This window comes from Brienomyrus brachyistius, chromosome 14 (assembly GCF_023856365.1).
Source record: "Brienomyrus brachyistius isolate T26 chromosome 14, BBRACH_0.4, whole genome shotgun sequence".
Lineage (NCBI taxonomy): Eukaryota > Metazoa > Chordata > Actinopteri > Osteoglossiformes > Mormyridae > Brienomyrus > Brienomyrus brachyistius.
The window spans coordinates 5,809,476-5,835,779 of NC_064546.1; the positions used below are offsets into that span (position 1 = coordinate 5,809,476).

The window sequence follows — 26,304 nt, forward strand, 5'->3', positions numbered from 1 at the left end:
GTAAATAAACCAAAATATACACAATTTATAAGTTTTGCTCGTGAAGAAATTACTTTGCCCAGGACAGAGAGAAAACCAACAAACTGTTGAAGTTTAATTAAAGGATCTGCATAATTGAATGAATGAAAAATGAACCTTTAAATCACATTAATGCCTTGAAGTTGATATCATTTAATAGGATCAGCTCATTTACAGCAGCCTACTTCTGCTGCCTGGCTTGCATGACACAGATAGAGAAAATGCAAGAACACTGATTTTTCCTCTGTTAAGACAGATGAGGGGATGTGTGTGTGCGGGGGGGGGGGGGGGAGGGAGTGTTGTGACAATTAAACCACTCTCTGGTTAGATGCAGCTCCTTCATTCTGAGACGAGAGGACACCAAAACAAATCAAGGTGACAAAAACAACTGTGTTAATAATGCTGTTATTAGACAAAAACATGGAGGCGCTGACCTGCTCAAAAGCAATAGGCTTCCATAGAAAATACTGGCCTTAGCTTCTTTTAATGTTTAATCCTTTATGTGACACAATTTTGCGTCACTGTTACTGAATTGTACTAGTGTAATAGTAATTTTAATAAAGTACTCGAACAATCCAGTAATGACAAATAGCACGAAAAAGGTCAAAAATATTTGGAATTTTATCAATGATCCTTTAGCTAGGTATTTGAATTTCATTTATTTGACCGTCATTTTATTTAAATTATAGAAAAATATTTTATGTTTATGTTTCATGTCACATAGGATAAATCTTCCAGCAGAGATGAAGGGGTTTCACTTCAGCCTCTGCTACATTAGTGCAGCTGTAATCTAATGCATGTTATACAGAAATCGAAGCATGCCTGAAATTTTATGGTAATGGAAAAAAACAAACACATTTCTTACTTAGAGAACATTGATGTAAGTCTCAAATCAAATTCTGTCTTTATAGCCCAAAGTCTTTTAACATACTTCTCTGCTTAACTCAACAACAAAAATCTGCATATTTTTTTATGACGATTGACTGTAGTTGATCGCAATCCTTGGAGAATAGGGAAGCCTAAATGAAAACAGTCTGAGCTTTTCAAGGGGCGGTGTGACACTTGGAGCCCATGTTCCTCGTAATTGCTTAAAACTCATACAAATTCCCTCAAAAATCACTATGGATTTGGCAAAGGACTTCAAAGGATGCCACATCAAGATGCTACTAGTGGAGAGCCTCAATAACTAAAACACAGGCTTCATGTTTAATTCATGCATAGTATACATTCTTATTAGTGCGAGCTCCCAACAGGAGGAAGATGGCACAGGGCTGGGCTCAATCGTCAGTGGAAACCCAAAGCCGTCTGTTTATTAAGGTCTGGGCCCAAGAATTCTTGGCCAGAGCATTTGGAGGAAGAGGATCTGTATGTGGGTGCTTCCTCAGCCTCCAGCCCTGCCCTGGGAGAGAGATCTCTGCAGGCATGTGTGTGGATGCCTGGGAAGCAATGGGGGTAGCCAGAATGCCACACTGCCAGCTTACTCACGGAGAGGGGCTCTGTCTGTGAGCTGGGGGCCTAGCTCTGGCAACGGTCAGCAACCGCAGTCTCTGGGCATATTCGCCTCATCACAGGCTTGATGCAGACATCAACATTTCAGTGCTCAAAAGAGGCAGAATTTAAAAAAAAAAAAAGCTGCTGAGAGAGAGGCCGTTATCAAAAGGCTTATTAGAGATATTAGGAAATGAAATGGGTGACCAAAAACCGTTAGTCATGCGTTGAGATAGAGATAGGTAAATGCTTCACGCATGAGCAACCCCCTTTTTAAGACCTTGCCGGTGTCTTTCTCTCGTTACAGCCCAACCCCCCCATCACATTTAAATGGTAGAAATCCATTGGTTTCAATATAAATGCCTTTGAGACGGCCCTAGTTATTGAGGAGTAGAAAATGGTGTGATTAAATTGGATGATTAGGGAAGTCATTTGTGTCCTGGAGTGGGAGTAACAGTCAACAGAGCACAAATTTAAATCACAAACAGTTTGCAGCTTAGGTCGCATTATGACCTTGCGCTATGACCTTACTCCTAAATCTGCCACTTGATGACCTCACTATCCTGGCCTTGGCTACACAAAGAAAACCCAAAGCATGAATACAAAGCATACACATTGCTCTGACCACATTGATGGAGTAAATAGGCTCTGATATTTTGCTAACTTTAAATATGAAACATTAAAAAGTAGAGTGAATGTATTCATGTTGCATTAACATGTAAGCAAAATGGGAAACTCTGCATTACAGAAGGATACTGGCACTATGATATTTTAAAAGCACAATATCAAGGAATTATTTTTGACATTTTGATTCATGTATGGTAATAAACCTCCAAGACAACATGGTTTAATTATAAAACATATTACTGCTGCCTTAGTCAAGCCAATTAAATTTGATTGGATACTTTCTTTATTCAACAAGCTCTTTTCATGTCATTTTAATTTACTGTCAAATCAGCCAGAATATTGGAAACTAAATTATTTACTACAGCCCATAAGCCTATAATGTTCCATTTGTCTCGTACTGAGAGGGACTAGACTAACAAGATTATTAAGGACATTACTTGTAATAGTAAATGTCCTTCATTTTATTTGAACGTCATGCTGTGCTTTTAGATCCTGCTTTCCAAAGAAGCTGCAATTCAGTAGGAAAATAATCTGTCACCTAGTCAGTTCTTGTGGGACAGGTGGAAAAAAATCAAGCCAAGTAACACCTGCTCCAACCTATTTAATATTGAGAACTGCTGTGCACTTTAATCTGGTTTCATGAACCACGACAGTTCGGTTTCGCTTAAAATTTTCAGACAGTCCCGTTTTCAATCAAACAATGTCACAATTTGCCCTCATTCTTAAGTGATATGTGCTTTCAGGCCTAATGGTGTACAGCTTTTGGTAGCCTGGGGATGTGGTTGTAGACTGATACAGGTATAGCTGTAGTACTTGTACATTACTTGTTAAAAGAAACTTTTCATTTTCAGAAATGTAGAGATGTTACGGCACAGCACTCTTGGTTCCCGTACAACTTAAAGGCTGGTGCTTTGTATCAATTTATGCAGATATTAGCTACAGCTGACTAAATGGCCAGTCACAAAGTAAGAAGCGAGGCCTTCTGTATTCATTCCAACTGTCACTCTGATTTATTTCTCCATTATTTTACCATTTGCATTTGCAGAAGGACTAATTACCAGGCCCAGCAAAACAAGGTATAGCACTTACACATACTAGGGAAGTCAAAGAGGGAAAAGACAGACAGGATGTACCTAAACATTTGTTTTCAGGTACACACATTCTTCTAGAAACAAGCAGTTCACAGACATTAGCAGTTCACAAGCAGGTCACTGACATTTTTAATATGTTCAGCAAGTTAATACTGACTTATCAAAAACCTCAGCAATTTCAGGGGATTCCAATGTAATCAAAGACCCTTAACACACATACATACCATGCTGGCAGGCAGAAGAAAACACCCTAGCGAACAGCTATATACACCTGCTGATACATCTACGTTCAGCAGACAGATGGCCACTGAGTACAAAAGTGAATCAAACTGCTCTTAGAAATGGGACATGTATGATTTAGGTCTCTGAAAAACATACATATTTTGGAAACCTCAACTAAAATCATGTTCCTGTTCATAGTCATTGTTTTCTGCAAGTATTCCATTTATTAGTAATCTATTCATGAACAAAGTGCGTACAGTGCTCTCAGTTATTAATACACATTGTTTGACAACAATGCATCCTGAAGCTGTTTGTGGCAGAAAAGGTGTACAAGTAATTGTTTCCATGGCAATTATATTCTTTGGTAGGCACAAAAAAATAAAGAAAATAACACAAACATGCCCACTGCTTCCATGCAGCCAAAAGCAATTTCCTTTTCTAATTTTACTTATGCAAAGCCTATGGGCATCATCAGCATTTAGTAATTAGTTTTATAATTACTGCTGTTTTGCTCACTGTCATTCAATTTTTCTTATGCCACAGCTGGGAAAGGAACATCTCACATTTACAGCTGGGCAAATTACTCCATTTAAAGGTTGAAGAATATAGGAAGTTTGATTTTGCCTGTGCAGCCATGCTCGCAAGCCAGCAATCCTCACAGAGGTCCTGTTGTCATGCATTAGAATGCATTAATTCCTTCATTACCACTAACAATGAAAGTGGCACAGTGAGCACACAGAGACCAAGCTTTAATCACTGGCCTCTTTGCAGCTAGCCTGCTTCACAACGCCCCTTTCACAAGGTGAGCACACATGGTCCACATGGTCATCTCTTACATGACCAGATTAAGTGGTAATATGGAGGGATTTAAACCGAGATTTACTAGGTTGGGAGATCCATGTGGTGGACAAAGGATTAAATGAGATGACTCCTTTAATGAAATTTGAAATATAATGTTCTCTTCCCAATACGTTCTTGATGAGTGTGTTCCATGTTGCTTCCATCAGAATGTCTAGAATCACTGTCCTTATGGTGGATAAAAATCATTTAAAAATCTTCTCAGACTATTAAGCAAACATGCAGCATCTTCACCAAGGGAACTACGTTGACCATATGCATTTAGATGAAAGGAAAATAGGAAAATACAAAAAAATGTATGCAAACAGTATCAGTGACTGAAGAAAATGCTCAGTAACAGAGAGTATGTAGAAGCCTCAGGAGATGCAGACTCTGAGAAACATCCATTTTTTTGCTGTTAATAAAGTGTGGCATTTTGGCGGCGAGTTACTGTTCTCCATGCATGAATAATAAATGCACAGGTGGTGGAGGGGGTCAGGAGGCACACGCCAGCCTCAGAACAAGAGAAAGGTCATGCTTGTTTGTGCAGTGTCCTTCAACAGATGTGAACCACCTCTGACAGAGACCAGCAAATTTCGGTTAAAATGCTCGGAAAAAATTAGTTGATGGGTCAATTACGGTAAAGGTCAACAGACACAAAAGGAGACCAGCTCGTCTGCACAAGTTACGATAATAACTTTCTTTGATACCATTAATATTAGGAGCTTTTATTACTGAAAAGAACCAGTGTTCACACTTTTACAATGGCCACACTGCTCTCAGCTCTTGCTTCAATGTGTTTTATTCAAGACTGCAGAGGTTCTCTTTGTGATGACACTGGGAACTTACTGAACCACCCTTGCAGTAAAACCCCCAGTTCTTAATGTCTGTTTTCCTTTTGCAAAATGAAACATGAATGGAGATTTCCCCCTCTAAATCTTTTAGTGAAGACCCAATCCTAAGGAGCAGAAAATTCACCAACCATCGCAGCACCAAGATTTCCCTAAAGGTTACAATCATCAGTTATTAAGTAGAAATGTTCTGCCAGAAGTTGGCTCAGCCATTTCTTCTGCAAATCTCATATAATAACATATTCATGGCGATGCTGACACGGGTGTGCGCGACAAGGCACAGGCAAACTGATTGAAAGACAGGGATGTTGAATGAACTGGGACCCCTGAGTATTAGAAATGATATTACTGCTGCAGTTCACCTTCAACAGTGTGTACACAAACAAAGCTGAGTTGAGACAGGCTCTTCCTCATGCTCTTTAATACATAGAAACATCTCCACAGCGCATTAGCATGCAGCACGTCGCTTAAAAGGCTCCCCATCGCTGCGATCTCTAAGCCAGCCAGTGCAAGAGTTTCCCTTTTGTGCACAGAGGGTTATGTTGCTTCTCTGTACAATAGCTTGTAAGAAGGAAATTCATATAATCCCTTTGGCAGCTGGGTCACCTGTGCTCTGATGAGGGGGGCTGACGCCCCCTGCTCACCTCGGCTTGATCAAAGTCATTTTCAGCTTGATCACTGGCCCAGCAAAGCACCCTAGGAAGGGCTCATGCAACACCATGCCTGAGCTCATGTGGGAACTCATCATTAGCTATGGCGGAACCAACAAAATCACCTGATGAACTCATCAGGCGAACCGCCTAGCATGTTATAATGACTAAATCAGTTGATTATTATGTTAACTATTATGTGATCGTGTATCCTTCTCCCTTCCATTTTGGCCCTCTTTTCCACCTAGTTTCATCTCATTAGGACAATACATATGCTACATGTAACTGTCTTAACTCTGCACACGTTATCATCATCTGCATACATGAATTGCATATTTTTTCCAAATACACATCCTTTAGGCTCTATTTTGATGATTTAGCGCATAGCATAAAGCGCAAAGCACAACTTACATTCATGTGCATATTCAAATCCATTTTGCTATTTTGATGGCGGAAAAACCAGACTATGCACTAGTGCAAGGCACAAAAGGTTGTTCTAACTATCTTAATGATTCATAGGCGTGTTTTGGGTGTAACATGCAATGAACCAATAGGAATGGCATGTCACCTCACCTTTGAAAGGCAGCAGCGCATGATCCACAGTGGATTGCTATTACAATGGCACGTTTGCCCAGCAAGCCGGATTGCTTTTCGCCTGAGGAAACAGACTTGCTCGTGTGTGAGGTGAAAATACACAAGCACATTATCTACAGGAGCACCACTGTTCCAGCTAAGCCTTTCAAGGTGAAACAGGCATGGGATGAGGTAGCAGCAAGTGTGTCCTCATTTTCTGGCATCACCAGATCATCCACACAGAGCCAAAAGCGGTATAATAATGTTAGAAGATGGGGAAAACAGAAGTTTACTACTAAATGAGCACAGCAGCTGGGAACAGGGCCTTAATTATGCTTGTGTGTTTTTTATTTTAATTTTAAGTCTACAGTTTTCAAAATATAAACAAAATTGCAATTTTTGTTCAAACAAAACACAACCTACAGTTTTAAGGTGTCTTAAAATGTTCAAATTAAAGGCAATAGCGCTGTTATTTTATTTTAATTTTAATTTAGATTCCCTTCCAGGCTATAGTCAATTCAGCTCTTCTATCAACTGATCCTTCCCTGCCTGTGCTGTACCAGTGTAGACTTGCTTCCGCACTTGCAGTTCAACATCACCCCTTCTAAAGTCCTCTCATTCATGTCCAACAAACACCTATCACACATGGCAATGTTATGCAACATACAACATGCCACAAAAGAACGCTGCAACCTTCTGAGGGCTGCATTGTAATGTTCCATCTGACTTATCTAAATATCTAAATATCTGAAATGCATTTTCAGCAATCCAAATGTTTAATTCTCATAATGAACTTGAATGTTTTTTTTTAATGATACAGTTTATTCTTTACTTAATATCTATTTTTTTTCCCTATGGTGTTTCATCGAACAGTTTGATTACGTGAAAAAGATCAGTTGTACTCTATAATAAAATGCATATAAATAAAATAATAAAAAAAAATAAAATCTATTAGTGCACCTTGAGGGCGTAATCTGTGTCCATAACAAGTGTCGGGTACCTGCACATTTCTAAAGCGTGCCATTTAAATACCGTTTAATAATGCACCATTGACTTTGGACACAGTTTTTCTTGGTCAAAAGCCCATTGTCATTTCGCTACCTTAAAATACACCCAACCACCCCTCATTTAAAAAAAGCCATTCCAAGGAGCGGAGAGTGTGCACAAAATCATTTGCTATTTTAAAAACGTGCGCGCCTAGCGAGAATATGAGCAATACGCCAGTACGAAACTAGCAAAACCACTTAGTGTCACACTTTTCTTCAGGCTATACGCTCGTGGACAATAGGGCCCATTGTTTTCTTATTAATCAAACAGTATTAAGTATGGTTAATGGTATCTCTCTTCTGATGCGTACTTCCTCACTAAGACTTTCATGTACATGGAGAATATCTAAAAACAAGCCCTAGTGATTTCACTGTCTCCCCTTGGGTCGGGTCAGCTAACAAACCTTATTCACAAATAAACACGGAGCTCATTAGATTGACAATTTGGGGAATGGCTGTACAGTTGGAGCTTGCATTAGTACTAATTTTGCAGGGAAACAAGAATCAGTAGTGATTCTATTGAAAATGCCATGAATGAAACTTGGTGAGTTCGTAATTCAATTTAAAATTATACTCAACAGTGGTGCTTTTGTCTTCTGATTATGAGATTCATTTTGCTATGTGCTCATCAGTAAGACCAAATGCCATAACAATTAGGTATATAAGCATGTAAACTGAGAAATGCAGGATTTCATTTATGCCTAGTGAGCACAGGATTATATATGACCTTTTATTATGTTCTCCAGTTGAACATACAGCACTGTCTAAAATGCTGCTTATATGGCTTGACACAGAAAGAATATTAATCTATTACTGTATGGGCTGGAGACAATGAACCAAATATTTGAGTGTGTGTGTGTGTGTGTGTATGTGTGTGTATATATATCCTCATTAAAATGTATGCCCATCTTCAAAGGAAGACAATGCAATGATGCCATCTGTTGTGCACTCTGTAGAACAAACAAAACAAAAAAACTGAGTTGTTTTCGGCAATTTGCTCTTAACGTTGTGGTTCTTTACAGAACACATAAAAAATAAATAAAAATGTGCTACACCCTCTCAAAGATCATTGCTTTATAAAATATATTGCTTGAAATGCAAAATTTTCTTTTTTCTTACTTACAAAGTATGGATTTGTTTTGTCCAACCTTGTTTGGCACAAGCTAATTGCCTTAATTACCAGCCTACAGAAGAGACACTTGTAAAACATTGAAATACTGTAAAACATTGTCTTGATCCCAAGGAAAAAAAACTGCCACTGTTTACAGATCTAATGCATTGTTCCATGATTTGTCAGCTTCCCTCTTAATCCATCTTCCTGTACATCCTGCAGCAAAATCTACAAATTCAAAGAAAAAACTCATTGAATATAAATGTGAGTGTTAGAACCCAAGATGGTAGAAACAAAAACCACTATTTTTCTAAATAAATTTTTCACTTAAATACTACACCGTAAATGAATGCGACACAAACTATCAGCAGAGCACTTTGCACTACACATCCTGACCTTGTTTTCTTCTGTGTAGTCAGCACCTACCTTTCATCAAAATTTTACCAATGGAGTATTACTGCTTACAGTGTGTATGAGCCTCCTCAAACAGAAGACAGAGTACAATGCATAATCTCAGTTCATTGAAATTAATTTCTTCAAATGTAATACATGATTTCAAATTATAAAGAGCATAAGAATGATGACTGTAACATTGGCACTACTTTACCGCACTAATTTTCCCACGTAAGACATATAAAACATAAACCATTGCCATGATCTTAAAAATAAAAATAAACCATTTTTAAGAAGATCAAATTTACAGCCTCAAGTTCAGTCATAGAACTGTTTTGGTTTTTCATTCTTTTAAAAAAACCTCCCTTTCCATTCTTATCTTAATTATAAACACCCATTCCAATTCAGTTACAAAAACTTCCTCTTATAGATCATGACATTACCATAAATTTATACACAACCAGCTATCAATTATGCTTGACCCTATAGACTCAAAGCAAGACACTGTCAGCCTGGGGATGAGCAACCAAATGAAATTATCTTTGTTGAACTGTCACTTGCACTGAGAAAGAAAAAACACCCTGGTTTTATTGTTGGAACAAGGGTGTCAAACTTCGTTCAGATAGGCCTCGCGCTTCTGCCAGTCTACACTCTAAACTATTTAACATCATTATTTTAATACATTTCATACATCGCAGTGCATGCTAAAAAAATATGCATTTAAACACTATTTTTGGGCAAACAAATTAGTGTGGACAGTACAGCTAATTAACTAGTAATTCAACTAATTAAGCCAGGGGAATGGGTTAAGATGAAAACGAGCCTGCAAGGAATTGAGACTGACACTTGATTTAGATACCAAGTTCAGAGGTGTTGTAGTAATTCATTTGGAATGTCAACGTTTATGCTCAAATCATTAAAAGTTGTAATGTGCTAGGAAGTATATGGCATAGTATTAATCAAAATAACTAATTAATATGTTTTCAAAAACAACTTTTTAATTCTCTTATAATGATTTAATATTTGTAGTGCCATATATTATCTTAGTATTTTAACTACAACATTAGAGTTTAAAGATTTAGGATACCCAATAAATGTGCAATCCGGATTTCATAAAAGCACAAATTTCACGATTTCAAAGAACAAAACCAGAAAACAGGACCTGTCTGCTTCATACCGAACACAGACAAACAGAGGCAACCACTTAAAAATACTAAGTATTTTTTTTCACTGCTGCATGCAACAATATTTAAGGCCAGTTACGGTTTATTAAATGGGGATATTAACATGATGGGCTCAGTTTTGACTATCTATCGCAACGCATAAATTGCAAAGCACAAGTAACACCTATGGGTGTGTCCAAACCCATTTAGCTATTTTAATGCCGGAAAAAACAGACTTTGCGCAGGTGCAAGGCACAAAAAGGTTGTCCTGACTCTCTTAATTATTCAAAGGTGTGTTTTTGGTGTAGCATGCAATAAACCAAATGGAAAAATGCATCACCTCACCTTTAAAAAGGCAGCAGCGCATGATCTATGGCAGATTGCTATTACAATGGCACGTTTCCCCAGATCGCTTTTTGCCCGAAGAAAAGGATGTGGTCGGGAGCGAGGTGAAAATGTGCGAGCTTACAGTATCTTCTACGGAAGCATCATTGTTCCACCTAAGCCTCATGCACGCAGTGCTGAAAGCGGTGTAATGATGTCAGAAGACAGGGAAAATGGAAGCTCACTGCTGAAAGAGACCAGTGGCTAGGAACAGGGACTTAATTATGCTTGTATATTATAATTTTAATTTTGGGTTTGTAGTTTGCAAAATATAAATAAAAGTGCAATCTTTCTTCAAGCAAAGCACAACCTACAATTTTTAAGGTATTTTAAAATGTTCAAATTAAAGGTAAAAGGGCTGTTATTTTTTTTATCTCACAATTTAGAGGCTCTTCTGCCAGCTGATCCCTCCTTGGTCATGCTGCTGCTGTATGTTCCTTTGTTAGCATCGGCACACGCAGTTCAGCATCATGCCTTCTAAAGTCCTCTAATGTGTCCTCATTTTTGTCCAACAGACATTATGCCAGGCAATGTTACGCAACATACAACATGCTATAAAGAATGCCGCGACCTTTTAAGGGCTTTAATATTCCACCTGACTTATCTAAATATCTGAAATGCATTTTCAGCAATCAAAATGTCCTTTCACTTACAGTACATGCTTAATTCTGATAATGAACTCAAAAATGTTTTAATGATCTTTTGTTCTTTAAATTAATACACATTGTTTTTCTTTTGATGTTTTATTAAACAGTATGATAACATGAAAGGACCAGATGTACTCTATAATAAAATGCATATACAGTAAATGAAATAAAATAACAAAAAACCATCAGTGCACCTCGGTGTCACGCCCAGCTCGTACGATCCTCGTGTGTGCCACGCCCCCCTGATTATCCACGTGTGCTTCCCTGATTGTACCCAGCTGTACCCTGTTGTTTGGTCTATTTCAGTCCGTCTTGCCTCAGTTCAGTGTCTGTCATTGATGTTAGTTGGCGTCCGATGTTTCCTGCTCCCCGTATTATCATTAAATCCCAGTTTTCCCCGTACCTTGCCTGTCTTGCCTGCTTCCTGCCCGTCTGCCTGCCCGTGCTCATTACCCGTGTTCACCGGATCACAACACTCGGGTGCATACCAGTGTCGTGCACCATGCCACTTAAATACCTTTTAATAATGTGCCACTGACTTTAGTCATGGAGTTTGTCAAAAAACACAATGCCATTGCGCTGCATTTAAAAAATACCACTCCTACAAGCAGGAAGCGGGTGCAAAATCATTTGCTATTTTAACAACGTGCAGGCATGGTGTTAAAATGAGAAATGCGCTGGTATGAAACTAGCAAAACCACTTTGCCTCGCCCATCGCACCATTGAAAAATAGGGCCCCATACAGTAGGTTTGTTTCTGCCTTACTCTAATTTCAGAGGTAAACTATGTCTAATTGCATAAATGCATGTTGCATGTTCTGTTTATTTCTGGTTTGTGCACTGGTCAATTGACTGATTTAAAAAGAGGAATGCTGCCAAAATGATAAACAGGATGTTATTAATTCATCAATTGTTTCACCTGCAAGATTCACTGCTGAAGGTGAGTTAATTTGTGAGTTGCTTTAAAAATATTCTTCTGATAATGGGTATCAAAATCCTTGTTTTGACAATCCCCTGCAAAAGCTTCAAACTAAGGAACCAGTAGAAATATAATTTTGAAAAAGGGTAACAAACACCTGATCATTCACAAAATTCACATTTCAGGAAAACTGTCAATGGCACCCAGTGCACTTCAATGTTCTCACCCTGTTTGTCTATGCCTATGTGCAGTCAGTACTGTATCTGTTTTTCACAAAGACCACATTTGACAGTGTTATGTGTAGATCATGTGTATGGAGGTGCAGCATGAGTAGGTCAACTCCTCACCTTTTACCGAGGTGTTGGGTGGAGGGCCTTCTATTCGCAAGTTCCACGGTGGGTCACCCTGGCTGGCAAAGTCCCTCATCTTCAGGTAGCTGATGGTGAGGCGGATGATGGAGGCCTTGTCCAGCTGGCTAGTAATGGCACCAGGGAGTGGAAGCATCTTGGCCAACTCATAGAACTCAAAGTTCTCCTTTCCACGTCTTGAGCGAGCAGCATCACGGGACTTCTCCTTCCTCAGAGCCTGCAACCTAAGAGAAAAGCTTGGGTCAGTGTATGTTTTGTTGGTCCAAAGGGCATACAGTAGTCACTGGTTGATCATGTTTCTAGACATTATTCAAATGTTCATTTCGATGTTCATTTACGTTGACTGCTTCCAGATTGATATATACACATACACACACTGTAGTGCAGTTTTTTATTGTTATGTTTGTTGAATCACTTTTTGTTTTTATCTATTGTTATGCCGTACAGGAAGATTAGAGCACATTTCATGGGCAATTTCTTGTAGTTATCCAGATTGTTGATACAATTCATACATTTTCACACAACATAGATATAAAAGGAGGTGCCACAATCGCAACAAATGAAGACAATACAGGACACCAATTGTAAGGCAGTGATAAAATGAAACATAGAACAGTTTATGAGTCATGCGTTTCCACTTTCCACATTAATAATTTTTTTTTTCCATTGTCAGTACTGAAAATGAAATTTTAAGTACAAGGCAAACTAAATGTACAGATCATTCGTACCTGGCAAGCTAATTTACTGATTAAATGAGACCTTTTTATCATACTCATTAAAATAAAAACTAAGCAATATATTTCTGATTACAAATATTTACAATGCACGTATAATCTCAACATCCAGACAAACAATAGTAATTCCATATATAAATCCAAGTGCCGAGAATCAAGATGCCATTACATCCATACTATATTAATTAGTTTGTATTCAAAACACATTCCAAAAATTCTGAAAATTATGTAATAATTTCATACAGTTTGACATTGCATATTTACACACAATGCAGACAAAAAGGCAATATATGCATGGACAATTACATATTTGTAATGAATATGAAACATGAGATTTCCTCCAAATGTCAGCTCAGTCAAAATCTATACCAACTATTTCGTCCATTCAACTATACCAACTACTGTATTTATTCCATTCATTACTAGAATTCGCTAGCACAGTACCTACTTGGAGGTTGACTGTAAGCCTGTAAAAAATGCATAATGATTGTTTGTAGAGATCTAAGGTCTATTCCAGGCTGCCCATCTCACATGTGTTGTTTAATATAAAACGACCCATGGTAACCACGTCCGCAGCTCCTGGCCTTGTGTAGCGTTCATCATCTCCAGCCATAATGGATTAAGTTGGCAATAAATCATCCACGACACTCTGGGTTCCCTACTGGCCGACACTTACATTAATTTTTTAGCACCACTAATGCAAAATCGGTTAGAGTTGATTTTGAAAGATGGAGGCAGAAAAAATTCTATGTGGATAAAAAAGAAGGAGAGACAAAAACAGCTGCTTTTTTAAGGGTGATTTTGGGAAAAAAAAAGAAACCAGCAAGATTTTCCCTTCCTTGCACAGACCACGATACCTTTGCTGTGAACACAGACACGGTTTCTCACTTCAATAGCTAGTCTGGCACCACCTCTGCCATTAAGCAATTTGCAATGTTTGCATTTTCCCAAGGAAAATTCTCATAGCTCTCTTGTCAAAATCTTCATGTGGCACCCAAGGCATCTCTCTGCCACACTAATGGAATGCTCATAGCTGTCATAATCAATTTGTGTTGCTTTTGTAGATACCAAAGGCATTACAGGTTAATTTCAATACCAAATATCAATGACCTAACATCTAAGTGGCAGACTGCTACTCTCGATCATCTCTGCAGAAGAAACCTTCCATTTGATGGTCTACTGCACAGACAATATATAAAGCTGGCTATAATAGTTGTTTGGAGGCAAGCTGCAACACAGCAGCAGAATTTCATTTGTTCCACACACTTGGAAAACATTACGCAGGCATGCCAAACGTTTCTTGATGTGCTAGGGTTGTGTGACCTTCATAGTCAGCACATATTTATCACATATTACAGGTGTCAAACGCAACACTTTTTTTAAAACATGAAATCAGGAAGAAAATCCAGTTCAGCTGCAAGATAGCCTTTTAAACAGCTATCAGGAGAATGGATGAACATGCCAAGATGTGTAGACATCGTTTTGCTTTAAAACCAAACTGCAATCTCACGCTACCTGTGCTGGATGCTGCATATTATACCACATATCCCTCCAACTTGCTTATTAAGAGTGTCTGAGCACCCTATCATTTCTTTAGGTCTATTATAGTCTCAACAATACTCATCAAACAACTATCCCTAAAGACACCAAATTAGTATAATAATGATAAATCCATGTGATTTTACAATTAACAAATACCTTTTGATTTTATATATGGTTTAATTACAGACCTTCGTTTTCTTCACGAGTCAATGGCTATGCACCCTCACAAAGCTCAGTCATTTCAGAAATAGAGCTAGTATATTGATAACTTGTTTGTTTATTTCCAGAAATGGGGGTGGTCTGTATTTCACTTTGAAAAGCTCATTTTTCAGGTCTATTTACATATCCAATTTTTAAATGCATGTTTCTAAAGGGCAAAGACTACAATAACACATCCATGCAGTATGATTTTTTTTTTTATGTAGCCACATATCCTTCTCAGGCTTTGAAAGTGATGAACTATGATGTCTTCTCAACCAAACCATGAATGCATGATCTTCATATATAGAAAGATGATAAAGCACTATAACGTAACTTCACATAAAACCTCATTATTACATGAGAGCAAAACAGTAATTGCCTGCACAAAAATTTGCAGTGGGAAAATCAAGCTATCTGAGTGCTTTCTGATTGCAGTCATTGTAGAGGAATACATTGCCATTGTCTCTGATGTCATGCTATTTTACTTCACAGTGAAATACTGTGTTAGCATAATACTGTACCTCTCGTTTTACTTCCAGATTACTATAAAAGAGGACAGTTCAAAATCCACCAATGCATAACCCAAAGCTTTGCAATAACCATTGATTCTCAATACCAGCTCTCTCATTTCTACAGATTGACTTGTGAAAATGAATGATGGTCCAGTTTTCTAATAGCCTTTTCATTTCTGGTGCAATAAATCGTATGTATTAGTAGATTCCATACAAACCATCCTGCCACAGGTTAAACAGCAAAAATAATTGCAAATTGCTGATCATTTGCAAGAAGATTAGGGTATAAGCAGTTGTGTCTCACATTTCACTCTACCGTCCAACTTCAGAAAACAAAAAAATATCAATTAAAGCGATACAAACTTCTGAAAATGATCATTCACGATTGTAGTAATTGCTTCATCAGGGCAGAAAAGCCAGCCAGAACAGAAATGTCACTTTAGATTAGTGTCCTCCCTCCTGAAGCAATGGATGACACCACTGATAGAAGGCTAAATGCCAAGACCAATCAATTGCTTTTGTGACTCTACTCCTTGCTGTAGTCAGAAAGGGATCATTTTCAAGAATATATTCTTCATTATAGTAAATGCTATCTCCTAGGTAACATAATTTAATTTTTCACTAGCTTGACCACACTGTGTAGTCCCAACAAGGAATTCTGATGAAAAAATATTGTCACTTTTGCGTGGAACATCTGTGCTCTCTTGGCAAGTGAATGTTTATATGTAAGACTGACAGACGTCCACCATGTTTCTAAAGCCAAGATGAGATTTTGGAGTTAAGGCAGCAGGTACGGCTGAAATTCATTTTTTCAACTTGTGTTAAATGTAGAAACAAGATAGATTAAGTAACTATTCCTTAGGAGCATGTCTTGAAACCTTATTTAGAACTCCAGAAGTATATTATTTATTGTGTTGCTACAGAAGCCCATAATCTTTAATACATGTAGCCCCTTTACTAAGCGTGCCAGGTGGCTTTGATGTCCTGAAAGATGAGTATATAGCACTCATTATCCATCAGTGCCTTCTGCTGAGAAAGAAAAAGAAAAAAATACATAGATACATACATGTCTGTGTGCACGAGTGTGTGTGTGTGTATATATATATATATATATATATATATACACACACACACACACACACAAAGATACATTTTATTATGCAGAATTCTGACGGATGATCAAACCTACTTGACAAGCTTAGCACTGTGCAACAATTAATATTCCTCAATTCAAGGGTACTTCAAATCTAATAGTACACAAAGACCATTCACATAGTGTTGCATATGCACACTACATATCCAAACTCTGCAAAAAGTAGAGCAAAAGTGCACATTTCTTTGTAATTGAATGAGCCCGTTAATGACAGTCACAACATTAACAGCCCAGCTGTTTCTCATTTATCGCATCTCTTTGCAAAAAAAGGGAAAAAAGAAAAATATGCAGCCATTTATGTGTTGTGCTTTTTGCTGTTGTTTTCCTACCTCTTGCTGTGGTATTGAGGGCAGCTATTGAAGCCAATGAAAGAAATACCTGCCTGAACACAATGGAGGCAGAATAAAGCAGGAAAGTGGACTGTGAGAGGGCCACATTAATCAATTCTGATACACACTGATTATGACCACAATGATGTGGGCAATTTGAAGAATAATACCAACAAATTATACAGAATTATGCCCTGCTGGTGGTGAATAAAGCCCCTTTCCTGTGATACCAGACACCCTGCATGCTGTCAAATTATTTCTGCTGTCAACACTTGGTGGCAGCTCGGCTGGCCCGTTCTGAAGCTTTGTAAAAGGGGCTATTCAGGGCATAAACACCACATTACAAAGAAGGGAAACAACAGATTGGTCATTGTCTTTCCAAGCAGCTTGGAGTGGCAAAGAATACGTTTTCCTACATGGATGAAGGAACAGGGTTGGCTGAGCTAACAGCCTCCATTTTTTTATATGTTGTTGTTCGTCTGGGGCGATAAAGGGAGGACGTGAATATAAAAGACAAGGCATGCAGCAGGAGAGACCTTGCCCTTTAATTTGCACAGATTGAAGAAGAATGCACACACACACACACACATGCGCGCGCACATGTTGGGTATACCTATCCTTATGGGGCCCACTCATTCACTTCTATGGGAAAAATGCTAACGCTAACTATGACAACCTTAACCCCACCTTGCCCTAACCATAACCATAATTAACCAAGCAAAATACAAGAGTTTTTGCATTTTACATTTTTTCATAGCAGTCACTGATTTTTATAAAATAGAGTTGGATATTTATCAAGTTATAGGGACATTGTGCATACCCACTCGCGCGCACATATACACACACACACACACACACACACACACACACACACACACACACACACACACACACACACACACACACACACACACAGGCCCAAAAACAGACAGAAGAAGACAGATGTACAACCTCTTATTCCCTTCTGAATGTTACCTCGGCCTCCTATAGTAATGCCTTATAAGTTTTCTGTGTGAAAAATTAAAAGTTATTAACTAGAATATTAGATATTAGAATAAAATATATCTGTCCATCTTCTGACCACTTATCCTGGTCAAGGTTGCTGGGGGGTCTGGAGCTTGTCAAAGGCAGCATAGGGCGGAAGGCAGGGCTATAGCCTGGATGGAATGCCAGAGCATTGCTGGGCACATACAGTACACGCACATGCTCCTACTATACAGGCAACAGGGAGAGAACATGCAAACCACAAACAAACTGTTTACTAGTAATACATTTTTGTTTTAAACTGTAAATTCTGCAGAAATCATACAAGACTGAAGGATCATGACATCAATGATCAATATAGCATTGCCTCAAAAACGGTCTGATAATCTGAGTAGCTTAGACATTTGTTCATCATTTGAAATGAAGTGTACCTATACATGTACATCTAATCTTAAAATGTATTGGTAAGCACTATTGTATGCAAGCATTTTCTGTTCATTGCAGAGAAAATAATTATAAATACTATACATATATATAAACTGGTGTTTAGAATGCAAAAACCTTCAAATGACACTCCAAACAGATTGTTCATATAGACAGATGACTTTATTAAAATGAACATTTGCAATTTCATTCATTCAAAATAAACAAGATAGCATTTCCCTGTTCATTTAGGAAACCAAACAGCTAGGCTGTCCACATCCATATCATTTCATGGAGCACAAAAGTATATATTCACAAAGACATTTGAAGAGTGGATTTCCAAAACATTTTTTGTTACTTTTGAGATGGGACCACCAATGAGCTAAAGCCAGGCTTCCTCATCAACAGCCAAGACTCACTCCTGAAATCCAACAAAGAACTTTCGTTAAATTTCAATTATATTTTTCCAAAGACTTTTTCTCGACAGCTTATCCCGTGGACAGAGAAATTTGAAATTTGAAATTTGTTCTTCATTTTCAAGACATTTTTAAGTGGCAAAGATTGTCTTGATAATTACTGTCATGTTCCACATTTTATTTGTTGAGGAAACCATTCAAAGCAGAGTTTAGACTTTTTAGACTTCATCGTGGGTTTCTCATTACTGATTCAGACCAAACAGTGCATCATTTCAGCAAAGCATGATGTGTTGTGCAGAACAGTCAATAAATGAATGGAGCTGTGAGAAGAGTCTGATCTCACATTGGCTGAGACAGCTGAGGAGCACTAATGGCAGGCTGCTAGCCTGGGCAGGCAAGTAACTCCCTCTTTTATGTTCAACAGTACAGATGTTTGTCAGCAACACAAGGTCACCATGCTGCTCCAGCAAAGAAGTTGTGATGTCACAACTGTGAGAGCCCTGATCACTCTCCCTGATTCACTCCCACATGAACAAACACACACTCATAAACCCGAACCGTATGTCACCTTGATGTCTCACTAATGCTTTCAATTTGTTTCCATATTTTAATAGGGACATATTTCAGATTCAGAAACAAACTAATTAACCTTTACTTCTTTAATATTTTTTTGTCATGTTGGCTCATTTGGGCTCCGCCTCTATGAAGTGCATTTTCCTCCTAAGCCGATGCTCTGGTGATACTGACAAACCACCATTAGTCATCCGCTGGCTAGTGGCATAGTACCAGGGGGATTGCCAAGAGTAACCCAAAGTGAATGCAGTGCCCCTCAGGGCATGCATTTAACAGGGAGATTCATTTCTGCCACAATTTAGATTTAAAATCCCGATTAAAGAATTTGTAGAGCCAAGTGAAATTCTGGAACTCTGCTGCTTTTACTGACAGTTTTATGAGTCGCTACTGTTTCATGGTTTCATTTAAAAATAATACTGTGCTGCTTTTTCCACTATGTAAAGATGAAAAAGGACGTGCAGCAAAATGGTCTTCGCAGTTTTCAAGCACACAAGGGTTGAAACTGCGTTTCTCTTGGAGCAAATGTTATGACAATTAACAACACAGGACAGACATAAAGTGCAGTTATGAGGGGATGAGTGGACCTGTAGTGGCGCCCCCATGTAGCTAACTGGGTATGGCGAGTGTGGGTGGCCTTGCTCAAACGAGCCACACGGAGGCATGTCAGCGGCGATCTCTTGTTGGCATGTAATTAAGAGCCCCGCTCAGAGTGATGGCGGCAGCGTGGCTCAGTGATTCATCGCGGCACAGCAAATCCCGTTAGCTGTGAATAAATCCATTCAGGGCAGCACAGGTAAGCCCGCTTCAATGCGATTACATGGCAACTGCGCCGCCTCAAAGCAGCCAAAACGACAGTAAAGAGCTCGCCGTCGCTCACCTGCATTCCAGAGATGGTAGCCCACTCTGGAAAATCCCGTTTAAATATCTCACATACTGTAGATTGTGAGAAATCGGAATCTCTGTGCTTTAAAAGGAGCTGTGTAGGAGAGTTTATTTAAATGTATCTTCTTTTAAATCTAATACGCATATAAAAAATTAAACAGCCACATTTTCCTTAGATATGCAGTCTCTGAAATATACAATTAAGCTGATCCTCTTCCTACTGTACAGTATATAATACAGTACAAAACCCAATCAGAATCCATATTCAGCCAGAAGTTGAGAAGCATGGGAATTAGGTCTATTTCTGTTAATAATTCATGTGACAAATTTAGAGTAGAGGAGATGCGCATTCATAGGATGCAATATAAAACATAGAAGTGGTTCCACAAGGAGCCACATGGCCTTTACTGGACATGCAACGTGTTCTGGTGTGGGCATAGTCTGTGCCCTGCATCTGGAATTGAGCAGAAATTAGCAGATCAACTTGCATGCCCTAGGGCAGCAGAACAAGGGCAGCAGGAGTGGCTGATGGCAGTAAGCCAGACCCCAGTTGCCTCTAGCTGCCTCTTCCCATCTGTTGATCAGCTTCATTTTTGTCTCCTGCATTCCCATGAGTTTGCTGGGGCATTATCTGACCACAAGCTGTGTCTATGTCTTCATACTGTAGCTATGCTTCAGCTTTGAGGTGCTGTCAATGCTGTATGTGCTCTGCAGCAGTTTCTGTCAGACACAGTTCACTGTGTGTCACACAATCAGCTCCTTATCAGTTCCAGATCCAATGTCATGGTTTGATTTCTTAAAAGACTTATTTTCCAAGATAATAATACCAATGCATTTACCCAAAATCCATTCCTTCAAATGAGCCATTTTATAAAATGTATTGCACGAATAGCTGAAAATTAAATACCTCTGCAAAATGGCTTGGGAAAACAGTCTACACATACATGTGACTCCTGGGCTGGAGACTGAGGTGTGTAGTGCTCTACTGTCACAGACCACACAAAAAATTTCCCAGTGGGGGCAAATCAAACCTGGCCAGATTTTACAACTGGTCATCAGGCTCTTGGATCTGACTCAACTGAATCTGTTATGAGACTGATTGCCCTACATATATTCTGTATCCAGAATCCATCTATTTTTTTCTCTGTTCAATTGCTTCAAATGGAAATATCGCAGAAGAGTAAAAAGCAGAACAAAACTTGCCTGTGAAGTGGGAGATTGCTAAAGTGAAGCCACAAGCCGTTATCTGCACTACAGATGCTGAACCCTTCACAATAGATCAGGCAGGCTCTGGTGGACCTTTATGGGTTTACCATGATGTGGTTACTATAAATGTAGAATGTCATTAAATGCATGAATTGGAATGATTAATGAAGTGGAAAGCAAAATCCCTCTGTTGATAATGGATATGGGAAATGAGTACTGGCGAACAGAGGCGACAATCGGCAGCTCTGCCGTAGCATGCGGCGCCAGCCAAGCCACGCAGGCTCTCAGGACAGCTTCCCCCTTCATTAGCACATGGGCAGGAGCCTTCTCGACACCCTCACCCCCCCTTCCTGCACGAGTCTCATTGTCATGAGAAAAGGCTTCCTATTTACATTTCAGCTTTATTCTTTTGAACACTGTAGAGGACTATATTGAGCCGCAATTCATAGGCATCAGGCCAAAGGGGACACAGAGTGCCTGTGTGTGTGTTCGCGGTGCACAGGAAGCAAGCGGGTGAAGAGCAAATGAATCCTCCTCGTCTAGGAGGATCATGCGTGGCGTAGGCAGTCCCATGCTGTTTGATGGAAAGCATGCAGAATCACAGCTGATATGTCGAAGTATATATTTACATAGCAGAGTACACAAAGCTCTTCTGCTTTTCAGTGGCAAAGTGGAGCTATACTGAGGACTCTTAGACACTGAGTAAGGTGCCTGTCTTGTCATATACAGGTTGCCTCACATCTGGGTGGGATCTGAGCGCCATTTCTATGATGCAAGGTATCAGATTTCACCTGGACTACTGTACAGTCACACAAAAAATAACCATGACAAAAAAAATACAGCTACAATCCATTTCTCTATAATCTCAGTCATAATATTTAATACACATAATATTCCAACCATAGTATTTATACACATGATTTAACATATAAAATGCCCACAACCCTGACAAAGACAAATGGTTGGAAGATGGACAAGTAATAAAGGTAATAAAAAATGTCCCATATTCATTTCATAGACACTGACTAAATACTGTAGTACCTTCATTCAGCTTTAATTTTACTGCGTAAAAGTGGGTATCAGATTAAGTCCATGCCTTAGCAATGCCATGTTACCCCTTTATGTAGTCATCGCTGTGCACCTACACATCCACCTTTCAGTATTGTTTTCCCACAATCCACTGCCTGATGGTACACCAGGCGAGGAAAAACCCTCTAAGGGACACTTAAGAACACTGCTAACAGATTTCCCAGTTCGGCCCGAAAGATTGGCGAGCGAGCCCTTCACATGACCTGGAACAGAGGAGCTGCTATCTGAAGACAGCTACGAGGTGTGGTCATGAGCAGAGCTGTGGCACTTTCGCCATCCCTGCAGCTTCCCGCCGCACACGCTCTGACAGTGTAATCACCAGGCTCAATCAGAGAAATTCTACAGTACAATGGTAATTTTCTCTCACTTTTCTCGCTCACTGTCAGAGCCAGGCACCTGCTGCAGCCACTGAGGTGGAACGGCTCAATATTAGCTCTGAAATTAGCGGTGGTCCCTTGTTAAGGACTTGGCACACTCAGAACAGGGATAGACACTGTTAATGGCATATAAGCCTCCATCACCTGGGAGCCACAAAATTACTTGAGCCAACCTTCCTATCCCGCTATCTTGCAGACTGCTTCAGTTGCCACTCACTGCCAAGATGGACAAAGTGAAGGCGATGAGAAAGGCAACACATGTTTGCAGAAAAAAGAGCAACATGGAGCTGAGGGCTGAATCGTGATAGACTAATTCAAGGGATTACAGGTGGGGAATGGGTACATGATCATGAATATTCACGTCTAACGGAAAGATTAGGTGAAAAATGTTCTCCTGCATAAATAAATGCATGACAAGACCTTAGCTTAGCTTTTTGAAACAGAATAATAAACTGTAAATGTTACACAGCTGTTCATATGACATGACATAAATTAAACACATACATCTGGAATAAACAAGAAGGTTGGTAAAAATCAAAATATTCAGTGCCTGCTATTTGTCGGTGTGGTTTTCCAAATAAAACAGCATTCAACTTCAATATCTCAGCATCTCACATTAATGAACCTGTGTTGGTTTCATATCAGCTTGGTTCAAGAGATACTTAATTACCCCTATTGCAGAAATAAACTGGGTAGAAAACCATCAGACCACACAGGAATATACAGAATATCACAGGTAAGACAGCACGTGGACATGTTGAAGTGTGTCTCTTTTCAGCCCGTGACAATTATTTACAACCTATCTGAGCTTTATCAAAGTCTGACTTCTGACCTTTAAACTATTCAAAGACACACAAGTCACCACACCACCTGTTACTGTATGCGGTACTGCAGGAAACTAGTGCCTTATCTGTCGTTCCTCTGCTGTACCTTTCTTATTCCGGGTAACAGGTTTGAATGGCTTTATGGAGGCCTACGTCCCAGCTTTATCATGTGTAGCACGTTATGATAAGCCAAACTGCAAACTATTTTCCTAAGTCTAAAAAAGTCTAAAAAATAATTCAGATATTTATTTCCCAAGTACACATCCCCGTCAAGGAACACTTAAAACTGACAGTCTGGGTGCGTAATACAGGAAGTGGCCGCGGTATAGAATGAACCGCCGACACTCAGTCCACAAGGTTAGGACCCCAACAACTACCACATGCAGCTTTATATAACATTTGCCTCCAGCAATTACTATGCAAGGCAGGAGGACGGCAGCGCGGCGCTGATCCGAGCCTGGTGTCAGCCCCATCCCCCACGTGGCAGCCAAGGTATATCAACTACAGAAAGCAAACAGCATGACAACTGCCTGCAGAGGAGGATGTCAGGGTCGCCCACTGCTGCGGATCGCAGGGGGGTGCCGGCCAGGTAGCCTTCTCTTCTGCAAGTGCTGCTCTCACACACTAATGATCCCCCGATCTCCTTAACCTGGAGTGGCCCACAGCCGAGTCGCCCACCACTGCCGCAGCCGCTCTTCCTCCTGCTGCCACAGCGGGAGCAGGCCAGCCGCGTGTGATCAAAGCTGGTCACAAAAGACACCTAGCTGGGTCAGCCGCCGACAGCCTGTACAACGTTCACGCCTCCAACAATAAATGAACTAAACACCTTGAAGTAATTGGCTGAGCGGAGCCCCACACTGCCAGAAAGCTCGTTTGTACAAAGCAGAGTAAACCTAAATAATTGATGCGCAATGTGGCTCTTTCTTAGAAGGCCTTCATTTGGAAGGCACTTCAAGTTTGGCTGTTGATAATCATTGTTTTGAAAAACAAAGGATGCAGGATAGAAGAAAAGGCGAGTGGCTTGGCAGGAACGGAAACACACTATTGCTGCATTTCTCCCTGAAGGCCACTACCAGCAGACTACTGATTCATGAAGGTCTTGGATACACAAAAAAATAATAATCATGAAAAATGTACCCCAGACAACTTGCCACAGTCGGCTGTTTGATGCCTGTTCTTTCCACAGATAAGGTCTTGCTCTGATGTGCTGTATGTCTGTAAAATTGCTCTCGCTGGCTCCTTTTCCCCGTCTCGACACTGGGCACGGTGAATTTACACTAAAACAGGGATTCTGAATTAACCCTGAAAGTGGAAAATGCCAGCAGATTATGGAATCCAGGTAGCCGGCACCTGGTAATCACACTCCAGTTTTGCTGCAAACCAGCTGAAATCTTTCCCTTTCTTCACTGCATATCCCTTTCTGTGCTCAAATTTTCTCACCATAATTCTATGTATGTACACAGAAAGCTAATTAAAGGTTTCAGTGTGGGGGCACCTGTATAATAAGCTCACAAAACATGATGATGACTTGCACTAGCTTGATTGCAGGAATGAAAGGGAACGATAGGAAAACAACTGCGCAGTCTGAAGCAAATTTGTATTATATAACACAGAGTACAATTTCAGGCCACAACATTTGTGTTGCTGAGTGACTTTTCACAAAGCCCTTTTTACACAATGGGTATGAAAGCCTGCCATTAACATGATTATCCATATTATCATTACCGCTGCTCACAGGTTAGACCAAAATACACCCAATAAACAGCAACGGCTGAATGATAAGCTGCAAATACCTCAACTACAATAAATATAGTTTTTGTGCTTTGTTCTATCCATCTATAATCCATCTATCCATCTATAATCCATCTATAGTAGATTGCGTATAGGTTATTAATAATTTAAAACCCTAAAACTAGCTAATTAATAATAAATGCACATGCCTTGCTATATTGACTGATTGATTGATTGATTGATTGATTGATTGATTGATTGATTGATTGATTGATTCATTCATTGATTCATTCATTCATCGATTTACCATACCCACTGTACTGGGGGTCTGGAGCTTATCCTGGAAACTACTCCCGCAAGGCAGGGAATAAACCAGGATGGAATGCCAACCCATCACAGTACTTTTCATCATAAAATGAAGATTTTCACAACATTCATTGTGACTTTTCTAAAGCTCATGCATTTGTTTCCTTTCATTTCAAAAGGCCTATACTACATCTTAACTGTAATTAGGCGACTGCTGAACTGAGCTCCTACATGCTTTTCTGACTGGGTTTTCCAAGTCTGAGCTAATTTTTCTCTGCAGCTCCATTGAAGGAAGTGACTTAATGAGCTTCTAATGAGAATGTCTAATTTGATATGGGAGAGAGTAATTATGCAATTGTTTTTTAAAGACTATCTTAAACAATTAAGAAAGTACCAGATCATGCCTTTGCAAGGGAGAGGGAAGTGCAGGGAGCAAAATTCTCTCTGTTGGGCTTTGCTCTGATCAGTGTTAGACAGGGGTAATAAGGGTTTATGTGTAAAATAAGGGAACTGCTACGTCACACAGAAAATTCCACTGTTAGTGGTTATACTCTGAACCATAATAACAGGTAATCTATTTTCTAACCATACGTAGTATTGTAACAAGCGCACAGCAGTGCTCATTCAAATTGTTT

General features: G+C 39.5%; 1 protein-coding gene across 4 annotated transcripts in view; it reads right to left on the reverse strand.

Annotated features, from left to right (window-relative positions):
* Positions 1-26,304, reverse strand: part of LOC125707168 (neuronal PAS domain-containing protein 3) — a 280,684-nt gene that overhangs the window by 162,861 nt on the left and 91,519 nt on the right. For all 4 annotated transcript variants that reach the window (XM_048974125.1, XM_048974124.1, XM_048974127.1 and 1 more), the window contains exon 3: positions 12,367-12,611. In XM_048974125.1, coding sequence (XP_048830082.1) covers positions 12,367-12,611 — 245 coding nt within the window. The remainder of the gene's footprint in view (positions 1-12,366; positions 12,612-26,304) is intronic.